The sequence below is a fragment of the Dendroctonus ponderosae genome, unplaced genomic scaffold, assembly GCF_020466585.1.
Source record: "Dendroctonus ponderosae isolate FM_Combo_2020 unplaced genomic scaffold, Dpon_F_20191213v2 Dpon_F_20191213_2, whole genome shotgun sequence".
Classification (NCBI taxonomy): Eukaryota; Metazoa; Arthropoda; class Insecta; order Coleoptera; family Curculionidae; genus Dendroctonus; species Dendroctonus ponderosae.
The window spans coordinates 1050458-1065463 of record NW_026018165.1 but is presented as its reverse complement, the minus strand read 5'-3'; the positions used below and the strand labels follow the sequence as shown (position 1 = coordinate 1065463).

The 15006-nt window shown below is 34.3% G+C and overlaps 2 protein-coding genes across 3 annotated transcripts in view; one reads left to right on the top strand and one right to left on the bottom strand.

Annotated features, from left to right (window-relative positions):
- Positions 1–7299, top strand: part of LOC109538202 (acid sphingomyelinase-like phosphodiesterase 3a) — a 36266-nt gene extending 28967 nt beyond the window's left edge. The window contains exons 5-9 of one of the 2 annotated variants that reach the window (XM_019905341.2): positions 292–446; positions 503–698; positions 848–960; positions 6287–6471; positions 6891–7299. In XM_019905341.2, the coding sequence (XP_019760900.2) occupies positions 292–446; positions 503–698; positions 848–960; positions 6287–6471; positions 6891–7116 (875 nt within the window). In that variant the 3' untranslated portion in view covers positions 7117–7299. Of the gene's footprint in view, positions 1–291; positions 447–502; positions 699–847; positions 961–1108; positions 1586–6286; positions 6472–6890 lie in introns of those variants that run through there. The other variant, XM_048663952.1, reaches the window with a different exon arrangement.
- A 1254-nt stretch (positions 7300–8553) lies between these two features.
- Positions 8554–11242, bottom strand: LOC109538174. The gene is made up of 2 exons (XM_019905274.2): positions 10377–11242; positions 8554–9357 (listed from the first exon to the last, which is right to left on the bottom strand). The coding sequence occupies exons 1-2, from the start codon at positions 11229–11231 to the stop codon at positions 9061–9063; spliced, it is 1152 nt and encodes a 383-aa protein (XP_019760833.2). The 5' UTR covers positions 11232–11242; the 3' UTR covers positions 8554–9060.
- Between the last annotated feature and the right edge of the window lie 3764 nt (positions 11243–15006).

Sequence of the window (15006 nt, the reverse complement as noted above, 5' to 3'; positions counted from 1 at the left end):
AAAATTATTCTGTAGTTTTAATTTTCCTGTTTAGTAGAAGTAGTCAGAAGCGATCGTTGCTTTGTGACGGTAACTTTGTGTGATCTTATTTCCAATTCGAGGTGTTGATTTTCGAGTTCCATAATCATTGTTTGCGTTTTTAGACAAACAGTATTTTCTAAATGCGGCAAAAAATGGTCGACTGGTTTTTTCAACGTAAGATATGCAGATTTTTGAGATTTAATTGCAAAGTTGCATTTTTCTCCATTTTCCTGTAACTACAAAAAGTCTAAAAAATATTGTTTTTTTTAGGTGGATATTATATTATAGAGCGCAAACCACGCAAACTACACATTGTCGTTCTCAATACAGATCTTATGAGAAGAAGCGATACAGATGAAGATGCCAGTAAGCAATGGAAATGGCTTGAAGGAGTCTTAAATAAATTTGAACAAAACAAGGAAAAAGTAACCAAGCATTATTTACATATAAAGTGATTTTTGTATGTTCATCTATTTTCCAGGTTTACTTAGTGGGTCACGTGGCTCCAGGCCGAGATGAAAGACAAAGGGGTCTTTTTTCACCAGCTCATAAGGCTTATACGAGCTTCCACAACCAAAAGTACATCGAAATAATTCGGAACTACTCACGAGTGATTGCAGGGCAGTTTTTTGGACATTTACACTCAGACACCTTCAGGATTATGCATGATAAAAATGGTGAGATTATTGATAAAAATCATTAATATTAAGAAGTGGCCATTTTCCAGAAATCTTTGAGTGGCAGTCATCAACCAGGCCTGCTGAATATAAGCGAAATTAATTGCGCTGTTTTTTCTGGGTTTTTTTTATAATATGTCTTTTATTAGGTCGACCTATTTCATGGGCAATGATCGCCCCCTCAATCACTCCCAAGAGGAACCACGTGGGTCCGAATAATCCCAGCTTAAGACTATATAAATTCAACAAGGATACTGGACAGGTAATGAAATCTATTGTAAAAATACGCTCGCTGTTAACGATTACTTCAAAATCCTGGACATTATATGGATTAATTCATTATCTTAAGCAGCACATAAATTAACTGCATATGCTGAAGATAATTAACAAGCTTTTAGGACGTATTACAGGCACCTGCCAATAGCGACATTATTCACTTGCATAATGGCAGCCTGAGACAATGGACATTGTAGTGTGGACATTTAGTTATTTATTGCAAGCATGTTAATCACTTGTTAATTAATTAATTAATTAATGATCAGCAGTAGTTAAAAAGCGCATCAAAAGTATCGGGTTGAGCGCACTTTCATGCATGAAAACAAGCTTCAAAATGTTATGTAATAATTTCATCTTAAATCCGATATGCAAAGATACCTTGAATTTGTTGCATGATTGCGTAACATCACTGTTAGTTTTTGGAATCATTCAATAACAGAGGATTTAAGCGACTTAATAAAGGAAGACGGACTGATTTCTGGTTGATTAATTGAAAATATGGTCGCATTGCATGATTTTGGAAATCTACAGGGTGGCCCATTAATATGAAGGCCTCATTACGTCTAAAAGTTATCTGTGAAATTAAAACTGAATTTTTTAATTAAATTGTGTGGAATAAAACAGAAATGGAAAAAAGTTCTAGCTAATTGAAAAATTTGAATTTTGAAACGATTTAAAAAACACATATGAACAGCTGGTTAAATTTAAGTTAGCTTTAGGTAAATTCATTAATTAACATTTCAATTGTCATATAAAAGCAAATTATTGACAATTATGTATTAAATAAATGTGAATTTAATAATGAAAATAGGGTTTTTCATTTCAAAAAAAGGAGGTTGAAGTTTGAAGAATTGAAAAATTAAGAAGCCACTTCTTCTTTTTCTTCTTTCTTTTTTTTGGTTCTTTCATTTTTGCCTATCTCTAACGGTTCACACGTAATGAAGCTATTTTATGGGACACCCTGTCTACATTTTACTTACTAAACGCAGTTTTAAAATCTATTTAGCATCTACATTCGACAATGAACTCATTTATGTATTTTGATTTATTTTCCTGACTGCGTGTAATTGTTATTATATTCTTATCTTTCCTGTCTGGGTCTCAGTCAAAGTCTGAAGCAAAAAAAAATTAATATCGTTTATTTCATTACGTTTCGGCGAGACAACAGCGCCATCGTCAGATTTAAAATTTACACAAACTCATAATTGGTAAACTTAGATCTTTGCCTTGTTGAAACCTTAAATTTGTCTTAGACATTTTTTCTTCACATTTTGACAAATTTATGTATGAAATTGACGCACTTTGGTAGGTTTTCAGGTAGGATAAAAAGCATATTTACTGAAAAATATCTTCAGGCTTAAATTACTTTTGGATTGTGCTGCAGTTCTTAGTTGGAAATTTGGACGGTTGGCTGTGGTAAATTACATTTTCGTTCAAAAATATGCAAGCAAGCGCAAATTCTCAAGAAAACCCGATAATAACATCATAATGTAAGATAGTTCCCAACTGGTTGAAAATACTTATAAATATGATCGCGGCTACACGATGGCCTATTAGTGAAACTAACTTAATATTCAGGGTGATTCAAAAGTGGCGGAAAAATTTTAAGGGGTATTAGAGGCTCACTTGGGGAGTACGATCAAAATATTGATTTTTTTTCTAAAATTTCTAGAAGATATTAATGGTTGAAGATCAAATTTCAACTTTGTTATTAAGCATTATTTAGAAAATGTTCCATGTGTAATTAATTGGTAGCATATTGGAATACTTAAGCATTCAAAAAGAAAAATTACGATCTTTGCTTCAAATAACGAAAATTTTTGGTATCAAAAAAGTTCTCTTCTATAATTTTTTGATGAAAAATCACAGCGGCAATGATGTTTCCTGTCATTAGCAGATAGTTACAGGTGGATAGCCTTTTTCAATAAAAACAATAATTTGTCAAACTGTGACTTACTTTGAATTTCCTTTCACGAATTTGCGGATATGCGCTTAGATCAGGGGAAATGCTACAGTAACATAGCAGAAGCTGAAAGAACTCACGCCAACAAAGGGCGAGGAGAGTGGTTCCAGGAAGATAGTGGACGACAATCGATGTTTGGGTTCCGGACACAGAGGAACAAGTATTGGACATAACCGAATCAGAGCCTTCCAGGGGCACTCAGAGCACAATAACTGACACTTTCCCAAGCACCAAATAATACCGAGGTGGGGCTACATTACTACCACGTTTGTACGATACACACAGCACAAGAAGATAACAAATGGAGCTCGAGTTAATTAACTGAATACGAGAACCTGCTTGATAAGGGTGGATAATAAGAAAATTACACCGGCACTAGCTTGTTTGCAGTTAACCATTCAAATGTTTGGTGTTGTATGGATTATTTATGTAAACACTAAACCCCGCAGAATTCGAGGTTATAAGAACAGGTTGATATGTCGAAAGTACGTTGCGCAGTCAACGAATCTTGTTGAAATTACCGTTTGTCCTTGTCTATCTTATTGTCACTCTGTGTAATTCTACGGTTACCGGAGTTTTTAATAATTACGAAGCAACAGGTATTTTCGCAATGTTAATTAGGCATATTACCTTGAAAAACATGGCTGCCGTATTTCTGATATAGTTTTTTGGAAATTTCCCAGTTTTCAATAACAATTAATTTCTATTACTATTTTTTCTGTACTCCTATAACAGCGCCAGGCAACACCTGCAGAGGAATGACGCCAATTTTGAATCACCCTGTATTAAGATACAGGGTTATTGATTGATGATTGATGATTGTTGATTTCATTAAGATGAAATTGATGTTTATTCACAACAAGACAAAAATCATGGTGAAAAACGAGTTCAACGGTTTAATTTGGTGTGAAGTTTCCGTTTAATTATAAAAGTTTTTCAATATCGCACTTACCATTGTACAGCTACAAATTGCAATTTGGATACTTAAACTCACTGTCGTGGTCAGCCGAAGACCAAAGCACTCATGGTTGTTGCCAGTCGAAACTAGTCGACGCTCACTGTCGTGGTCAGTCTAAATCAATCTTCCTAAAGTCTGTCGTGGCCTGTCGTAATCAGTCTCCCTAAACACTGTTGTGGTAAGTCGCGAAGAATCTCCCAAGCGACAATAGTCGTAAACTATCGTGAAGAAAAAAGTCGCAAACACACAGTCTCCCTAAACACTGTAGTGAATCGTGTCGTAAATCTAAAATCTCCCTACACACTGCCGTGATGACAGAGTATATATACTCTTTCAATCAACCCCGAAAGTTTATTCTTCCTCGGGCCGGTCACCCTAAGATATCCAAGGTCACAATCGAGCTCGACCACCCCCAAAATTATCGGTTAGTGTACAGCCATACAGCCCAGCCCAATCACTCACGGTTGGAAAATAAAACGGTCTTTACCAGTGCTGGTTAGGCACATTCAGATCAATATTATTCATGTATCTGCTTCCAACTGTACAAACCCAACACTCTCAACGAAAACATTAGTCCTTCGAGCCGGATCATTACATTTTGATCCTTCGAGCCGAATCATTACTTTCTGTCTATGGACCATGATCTATGCCATACACAGAGAGTCCTCAAACTCCAGACAAAAGTCCAATCCGTTGCTAACTAGCTGTTCCTGATGGCTTGTTGTGAAGTAGAGCAAAGCTGACAGTAAACGTCAATAACATTTTTTTGTTTGCATTTTTGCTGGAATTTACACTATGGATTTCAAAATGCCACAAAACCACAACAGAGAACCTTCTTCCTTGGACCCACATGGATTTGCCGCACAAAATATAAATAAATCCTTATTTTTTTAAACGAATACAGAGTAAAACGCACACAGTTCTTTTCGTCCGCCATTAAAGAATTGACTAAATTGTGTTTTTCACATCTGCAAGGTCGGTAACTTGACGTATATTGCTAAAAAGAGAAAATTTTACAAATTTCCATATAATACTGTAACGGAAATGGCCTGGAGTACTCACGTTTAGAATGGGGGGACTAAAATTGATGGTATTTCAGTAAATGGGATCCCCATTTGCGCCCCAGTTACTGTCACATATGACACTGACAAGCGCGAAGTTTCGCACCTGTTCTGGAGATTTCGAGAACCATCTGGGTTACCTGGAGGAAATTATATAAGCGACGACGAGAACCGCACAGAGGAAGTGAAGTGACAGCAGAGACATATTTCAATATTGATTTGTGTGCTTTGTGTGATAATATAGTTCCTGTTTCCATAGCGTACTATACATTTTTTATCCTCTTTTGAAGTTTTACGGCAACAAAAGGAAAAAAAAACATACAAACAATTATATCGTTAAATTCAGAAAAAATAAGGATTTTAAAGAGCCCACAGCCAACTATGATTACCATTTAAAAAACCATAAGTTTATTTTTTATCTCGTAAATCAAGTTGACTATGATAACGAGTGCAAGTTTATTGGATTCAACGCAAAAACTTATACTAATGGCAGTTTTAACTTTTTTTCTAAGTTAAGCAGTTTACGTAATAAGTGATAATTAAGAAATGTTTATTTCTTGTCTTTTCAGGATATTTCAGGAACCAAGTCGGGTACCTAAATTTTGAAAACGGTAATGAATAGGTAATCGAATTCTGCCCAGTATTGCCGATTTAGCGGATTCTCTATCTTTAAAAATATAGAAGTTACCCATACAAATATTCGGAAAATTGCCGAAGCCAGAATTAGACTTGTAATTATTTTTCACGATAAAAAAAAATTCTTAAAATTACCTCAAGATATCAGCAGTAACAAACAAAAAAATCATCATTTTAATGCAAAATTTCATACAAAATCCGGACAATATTTCTGCTTGACTGAACTTAGTTTCACATGCAATTTCATTGCAAACCGCGTTGTAATCGTTAACAAAATTATAAATCTAAATTGTATCTATAAATTGTGGAAAATATGTTAAATGTACGTACGTTTTAATGATTCCTAGCACTATATAAATTACGAATATGAATTACAAAGTGATTTGCGATCCACTTCGAACACGTTCAGTTGCTCGATTCCACTCAAATATGGCAATAATAATTTAAAATGATACTACGAATTGCGCTTCCCAATAAATATAAATGAGCAGGTCGATGGTCAGAAGAGCAAAAGGAAATTTATCCGTATTGTTATCTATATTGGATTTAATTTGCTTCCGGGATTGGATATGTCTAGTGCATAGCTTGCTACGTTGATAGCAGATTAGTGAAAAGTGTCCTTTCTTTTCGATGGCTTGAACTAACTTGATATTAATTTAATGTTAATGCTAATTTATTTTTTGCTTTTCTGCAGGTTTTTGACTACAGTCAATACTACATGGACTTATCCGAATCAAATTTACATGCAAAAGCTGAGTGGGTAGTGGAGTACAATTTTACATCATACTATGGAATAAACGAGATAACTTCTGAAAATCTACACCATTTAGCAAGAAAATTCGTTAATTCAGATCAAGAAATAACAAGCTTATTTGAAAGGTAAATTGAACGCAAATGTGCCCGTATTAAAGCTTCTATATTGAACCCAATTGGAAATGTTTTGATCTATAAATCACTCTAGAGGTTGGAACCGGATGAATTGAGAGATTTTGCTGTGGGACCAGATTTGAATGATTTTTTCCTCGGTCTATAAATCTAATGCTTTTTATTATATCTGCTATATCTTTTAATCAATTTCGAGTTAATTGGGCTGATAAAATATAATAAAAACGACAAATAAACTTATTGAAATAATTCTTAAAATACCTCTTTAACACCGCAAAAATGTCTGCAAAAATTAAAACTTTTCCATTATTTGTAGCTTATCCCATATATAAACTTGATATGAGGTTGTATCGGAAAAACTTAGAAGATATTTTTGTAAACAGGTTATTTTAAATTTTTATCATTTTTTGCAGATATCATCGAGCAAATACCGTAAAAGTTCTTCCACATCCACGTGATGAATGTGATCTCAGCTGCGTTCACAATCACTATTGCGCAATTACACACATCGACTATAGAGACTTTGAAGACTGTATAAAACGGACTGCTCTAACTAGGTCAGCAGCCGAAAGACATCTGAGCAGTTTCAGTGCCCTATTTGTTATTACAGTGCTCGTGATTTTGTCTAGTTTTCCGTAAATCGAATATTACAACGTGATTTTTTTAGATATTTTCTAACAGTTTAACACTTGGACTTTTAGATATTTTAGGGTTTTGGGGGCGAAGTGGACAAAATGGACTGGAAAACCGATCAACTCAACTATAAAAAGATTATTGTATATTTTTGTGAATATAAATAAAATACTCAACAATGTTAAATAAGTTCGAAATGTATTTTTTCATCCCTTAAAATAGTTCCCAAGAAGCACTTGTACTAAATTATCGGATGATGCTTTATTTATGAAATATTGATTTGATTGCTACGGTTCTTCGAAACAATGTGTGTGTAATAATGATTTAGGTTCACCCACTTTTTGGCCTTAACTCATAAACTACCATACCAAATGAGCTCATCTTTTTAGGAAATACGTTACATATGACCAGTAAACTTGTAGCGAATTGTGATTTAGACAGAGTTTCTTTCAAACACACAATAATTTTTTTTTCAAATGTACGGATTTTTAAACCGTAACTTTTCATTACTGTTTAAGCACAAATATAAGCGGCTTAATGGCTAATTTTTAAATTAAAAACTTGCACTCACTTGAACATGAAAACTTCCTCTGCTTCATTTGCTTACCTCCAAAGCATTTCCCAAGTTGCAACTATTTAAGTGGATCTTAAGGAGAGTGCATCTGGTATGTTTAAAATTATTCTAAATACCACCGATTTTAAATGAAAATTTCGCGTTCACAAAACTACACGGTGGTAAAATTATGTAAAAACTGAACCCATGAATCTCGCGTTTCGAAAACAAATAGTTTTGAAACAGAAATTGGAATATGTGTGTTGTTTTAATTATTTTTACCACTTATGCTCTACGTATTAAATTAGTAGTTAGTGAGGAGAATCCTCAAATATTAATACAAAAAATTATCTTTTATTTCCACTTATTGAATAATGCCCAATTTCATAATTTTAACGACAATCCATGGAAAATAATGCTATCTTTTTACTGAATTTTCCTTTTAAATGGTCGTAACCTTTAAAAAGCAATCTTTAGAATCACTTCTCAAAATGTTAATATCGACGTTACTTACAGACTCCTTGTATATTACCATTTATGTACCATTTTACTTTTGAACACTTTTTCCGGCACCTTATGCAATATTTTATTTGATTTCGTAACGGATACGAAACGTTTTTCAGAATGTTTAGTTCTCGATAAAGTTTCAAAGTATTTTCTAATTTGTTTGAGTTATTTGCAGTATTTTCTAATTTGTTCGAGTTATTTGCAGTATTTTTAGTTACTTTGTATGTTTTCTCTGATAATAGGCAACTACCTGAGAAAACCCATAGGAAAATGACTACTTTCTACTCTCAGTGTAAGTTGCATTAGAAATGTATTTATTAATCGTCTACCTAGTACATACATACAAATAAAATTTAAAATTGGATATAAACACCATATTAAATTGAAATATTTTATTTGTGCTCTGTGCTCAATCTCATGATGCAAAAACAATTTAGATCGGTTTTTTTTATTCGCTTGTCTAAAGTAAAAAGTGAATGGTAGAAAATTATTGCATTAATCAACTGGACAAGTGCATTAGAGCAAATATATGGACAGCAAGCGTACAAAATAATATATCCTAAGTGAAGTATATTTTTTGCTCTTAACGCCATCAAACTAGAAAGCTCTGCCCTTTCCATACTTTTTTTTTCATTTAAAAACTCAACGTTTGAAGAAAAATGTTTATTGTCGCATTGTTGTAAGTGCGAGGAACTTCCTATTCTCGAATATTTATGTTTGCATGTGTTTGATTATTTTTTTCAACAGCAATAGATTTTTTAAAAGCCCTATTTAAAAGCCAGAGACAAAAACTAAAAATTATATGGCCAGCTCTTAGTAAGAAATGAAATAGCAAATTGTACTTGGGTGGAAGCAATTGTAAATATTTAATTAATAATGCTTTTTCAGTCTTATAAAGTGCCATTATTCCATGTGGTATTTTCATTACTTCTCAGCTCCACATAAACGATAAAATATGTTGCAGTCGCTCCCACAATAGTAAAAGTAGTTGATCGCTTTATCTCGAAAAAATCAGCTGCTGTAAACCGGACAGGCCTGTTCTTGATTTGCTTGATTAAGGCTTTCAGCTCTTGATGAAGATCGCCGGAACCACTTGAATTGTCCAAAAGATTATAACAGGCAGAGCGCAGTTTCATTGATTCGTCTTTCGCCATTTCGCACCGAGATTGAGCCACAGAAAGCCAAATCTGGAATTACAGAAGAAACTTTTATTTTAACTCATGCGCTTAAAAAATATATACGTATATTGAGCGAAAAACTGAAATTTTACAGAAAAACAAAATATCTGCGCGGCTGAAAGCCTCTGCCTGTTACTTTTTTACCCTTCTTCTGCATATTCGAGTTCTGTATGTTTCAAATGCAGATTATATTAGCTCTAGAATAAATCGGATCAAAAGTTTACGTTTTCAAAATTTACAAGTCTACAAATGCTTAAATTTCTAACAATTCTCGCTTTTACTCGCAACAGCTCAAATTCTGTTAAAAAATTAAAAATAGCAAAAAATCATAATATTGATTCAAGATCTGACTAAAAATATGAAAAAGATCCCAAATGCTTTAAAATATATGTACATATATATATGTATATAGACTTTATCTCAAGAAAAAGGCTATCGACCCAACGGTCTTTCTGCCCTTGTATTGTTGCATATTTATTTCTATTCTATCCTAAATCCTTAAAACTAAAACTTAAAAAAACTACCTGCAAAAACACACTAATTTTTTTAAGAAACGCGTTACATTCAATAGATCAAAAAGTAAACTTTTATCTGTAGTTGTGTTTTATTTTAAATCAAAAGAAATTCCTGAGTTCCAGTCAATTTTATTGTTTACCATTTAAAATGTCACAAAAACGTTTCGGTGTTTTCTCCACCATCATCAGTTTGTATGTATGGTTGTTACTTTACTGTTTTTATTGGTACCTTCACATTTGGCAAGTCACTTTTTGATATTTTATATCAAGTATAACCTGCGCTCAATTTACAAGTTTGCAGCGAATAATAAACAAATGCAATTTTCATTCGTCAATTGATCTGTGTGTAGGTATCTACATGTACACACCTTTAAACGGTTTTAAATGTACTAATTATGCAACAAAATGTTAGATTGATATATTTTTGGAACATTTAGAGATTTGTAAAACTTAAAGATTTTTTTAATTACTAATGCCGACAAGTGTACAAGGTGGGCATATTATTGAACTCACCAGGTCCAGTAAAATAAAGCCCATATAGATGAAAAAGGCATCATACTCGAATTTAAAATTCGGCAAAACCATTTCGATTAAAAACACGCCAAAATCCAATATTTGCAAAGAACACTGAACTGCCATTAGCAGCAATACGTATCCAAAAAGCGTATTAAATGTCTCAATCACTTTGTGCATTTCTGTGTACAATTTCCGGGTTTCAGACAACATTTTTTTGCAATCTTGCTCATTTGTATACTCGCTGGCAGCTACAGCGTTTGTCATGTATTTGTACTGAGAGGATATTTCGGATGCAATGTGGCCGATGACATTGGACAGTAAGAAATTGTAGTAAAAATATACGTAGGATAGAATGAAATTAATGGACTGGTATTCGATCCTGAAGAAAATGATGTCCAAACAGTACAAGAGCAAAATTAGGAAAGAGATGAGAACGAAGTATAAGTTTGCTTTCCTCAAAACACTTTTCTTCCGTTCTTGCGTCTCCCTCATAATCTGTTGGATGTATATGGAAGTTATATCTTGGAACAACTTCTCCCAGAGCTTTTGCTTGGTATATGACCATGTAACTACGCAAACAAACATACTGAAGCCGGTCAGCTCACATAGCACTCGTACGATCACTGGTAAATAACTTTCCGTAGAATAATCCATATAAAACTTATGCACCCAGATGTATATTTCCATTAGGACGATTACAGTCAATAAAAAAATTACATAGAACAAGCTGAATTTCCTGCCTTGTAATCGGTTTGTTTGAAAATTCATATTAGGTAAAATACCGAAATACTTCAAAATCTGGAGATTTGGTCCAAATAAGGGCGCTTGGAATTTACCGGCTTGGATAATCATTTCGAATGCACTAAGTGCCACAGGAATTGGATAATCTGTGAGTTTAACTGCTTTTATAGTTTCTAGTAATCATTTTACAACCTGTATGTAAACAGATGAGGTTGGGAATCATTTAGATAAAAGCACCTTTTAACTAGCGAGTGTAATAATAAAATAATTCTACATCTGGTTTTAGTTTGTTGAAGGATGTTAATGTTTAAGTACCTACTTAAAAGCACTCTACCGCAAAGTCGCTCATAGATAAGTAACGAATAGCTTCTACACGCTTCTAATACTTCAAATAGAAACGTTTTTGAACCATGAGGGTACAGTTAAAACAATATAGAAATTGTTAAATTACATACTATAAATGGAGTCTTAAGTTAGTGGTCCTTTCGACTTTTTATGAAAAATAAAAAATAATAAATTTTCACCTGCAACTCGAGCAGGGGCAGATTTGTCTCTTGGAACATTTACAAAAGTAACTTAACTCTACAAACCTCCAAAATTTTCAGCAAATAATCCTGATCGAAGATTTTCAGGCAATTTACAAACTTTATTTAATATACTAAACAACTAAATATTGAGTCTGTGATCTCTAAATCGACTCCTGTAGCTATCGCTGAATAAGAGGGTGACATTTGTCGGGTTTCGTTGGCTTTAGAAGCTGTACTCTGATTGAGCTTATAAGAGGATAGCAGTCCCCGTTCGATTATCAGCTGAAGTGCATTTATTGACTTGGGTTTCTCGCATGTTCCTCGTTGGTTTTTATTAGGAAGTCATTCTCTCTCTTGATGATGACATCCTTGTTTCTTTTCCTCACTTTCTCCTATTCTAGGGCCAATTGAATCCTGGATGTTGTGTTTGGTGCTACTACTACGAAGTTGTATTGGAAGTTGTATCGTTGATGTTGTGGTGGGAATGTTGTTGCTGTTGTTGTTGTTTTTGTTGTTGCGGCAGTTATATGACCATTTACGCAGACCACTGTGTATTTTAATCCATAACTATCGATGCAGCATTTAATCACTATACAGGGTGTCCCAAAAGTAATAGCACAAAACAAAATGGCGGATTCCTGGGGTGAAAATATGATGATTTAACACAACTTACTAACTTACTTAACTAACTAACTAAGTCCAAAAGTTGACGGTTGCCGACATACAGGGCGTCAAAGATACATTTTAATTTCAGTTTTTCGTTATTCTACTTTGAACGGAGCTGCATATTTTCACGAAATTTCGTATACAGGGGGTTTTGAATATACGAAATCCAAATGTCCCATCAGATTTTGATCAACTTGTAGAAAAACCCACTTGCAGCGATATCTGGGTAAAAAATGGTTTTAACTTTTTGGTCACCCGGTATTCTGACCTCTAGACTGGTTGTGTCTAATCGCCTACTAATTTTGCACAAAAAAGGTATTCTTGGTCGATGTCCCAACAACCCTCTGTTTCCGAGATATTTGCGATTATGCAAAATGCAGACTTGTGAGGACATTTTACAATGCATGTCCAGTAGTGTGACGCAGCGACACGGATTTTCTGGGTGTCTGTCAAAGCAACACTAGGCCACTACATACTTAAGTTTTGATTTCAATTAGTTAATATGCCAAAAACATAATTTTTTTGTCCAGCTAAATTTTAGTGGACGCAGTGCCAAACTGCGTTAGTTAGAATTGTATCCCAATAGAGGGGCAACCGAATTTCAAGTTATTCGGAGACATCTACTGTCGATTAGGGAAAACTTTCGGACCAAAGTTAATATCTTGGGACGTCCGAAAATTTCAACTCCAGATCAAGAGTAAGACGTTCTGGTTCGTGTTGGAAAAAATCCAGAAATAAGCACAAGACAATTGGAAACTGCAACTGGCGTAAGCAAGACTTCAGCTCATAGGATTTTTCAGCAAGAAAATCTCTATCCTTGCCATTTTACGCGGGTGCAGAATTTATTAGAGGACGATTTTGCTAGAGCCGTTAGTAATTACCTAAACCAACATGTTACAAATCGGTGGATATGTCGTGGAAGTTCTTGGGCTTGGCCGGCGCGAAGTCCTGACTTTAACCCATTCGATTTTTGTGTTGGGGGTTATTTATAATCATTAGTGTACAAACAAACGGTAGGCACCCGAGACGAGTTGATAAATAAAATTATGAATGCCGCCGAATGATTTCAAAATGAAAATATGTTTTTTTTTTAATAAGACGATTCCTCAATAAACGCATTTCAAAATGTATTGAAGTTAACGGGGGACATTTTGAGCAATTGCTGTAGAAAATGAATGTTTTATTGTTAGTGATTAAGATAAAAAGATCCTACTGTTAAAGAATGATGTTTAGGAAATATTTTTTCACTTAAATACTTATTGTGGCTTATTTTTTGAAAATACTGCATTTTGCGGTGTAATCGCAAACATCTCGGAAACAGAGGCTTGTTGGGACATCGACTAAGAATACCTTTTTTGTACAAAATTAATAGGCGATTAGACCCAACTAGCTTAGAAGTCATAATACGGGGTGACCAAAAAGTTGAAACAATTGTTTTGCTCAGATATCGTTGTCAGTGGTTTTTTCTACAAGTTGATCAAAATCTCATGGTAGATTTGGATTTCTTATGCTCAAAAACCCCCGTATATCAAATTTCGTTAAAATATGCAGCTCCGTTCAAAGTAGAATAACGAAAAAGTTAAATTAAATGTAACTTTGACGTCCTGTATGTGGCAACCGTCAACTTTCGGACTAAGGTAAGTTGTGTTAAATCATCATATTTTCGCCTAAGGAATCCACCATTTTGTTTTGTGCCGTTACTTTTGGGACACCCTGTATAAGCTGCGCATTCGACATGTGGAAATTAGTTTTAAGTTAGCAGTTAAGGTAGTTAGTTTGCTGTTGAAAAATCTATTTTTGGTTTGTAAAAATAATCGTTTCTTGAAAACTAAGTTTTCATGTCCAGAAACAAAATTCGGCTACCTTTGAAGTTGGTGACAATGGTTGTTGTTGATTATAATCGTTGAATAATATAATAGTTCAAGCCATGGAGGTTTCAGCCCTGTCGATTGCTGGTTTTTGGACAAAGGAGTTGGTGTTGGCGGTGAGGCGGGGTTAGACTTTGATGCCCGACCTTTTTTTATTCAATTTTGGTCTCAGGAAGAAGCCCTCATGGGAGGCGTGGTCCAATTCGAACTTCGGCCATATCCCAGGATCCATGGTTATTAGCTATGAGGCCCTCTGTATATTGTCTGAAAGGCGCTTTAAATTTTTCGATCGACAAAACATTTTTTTTTCGATTGGAATTTGAGTGGGATGTCCCTATTCCTACTGATCACGTCTTAAGCTCGTGTTCCATGCATCCCTTTATACGATGGTACGATGATACGAAATTGTTTCTATTGGTTGGAGATCTCTCAGTTCGTAAGACCGCGGACGAATTGACAGATCTCCAACCAATAGAAACACTTTCGTATCATCGTACCATCAGAGATTAGTAGACTCTCCACTAATCTCTGGTACCATCGCATAAACGGATGCATGGGACACAGGTTTTACCCGCAGTAAACCTAATTTCTAGTTAAAACATTATTTGCCCAATAGCAAGTTGGAATCAGAGAAATCAAGACGGAGAAATTTTTTCGGAGGTGTTAAAACTTAAATATAAATCAGAATATTTTTCGTTTAATTTGTTACAGTTTAGAAAATCTTCTACATTTTTTTCTGATTTAAAATAATTAACGGCTTTTACATTCTTATCTCATTAGATTCCGCGACGTCATGCCGGTGGTAATATGTCAAAATATTGAGCG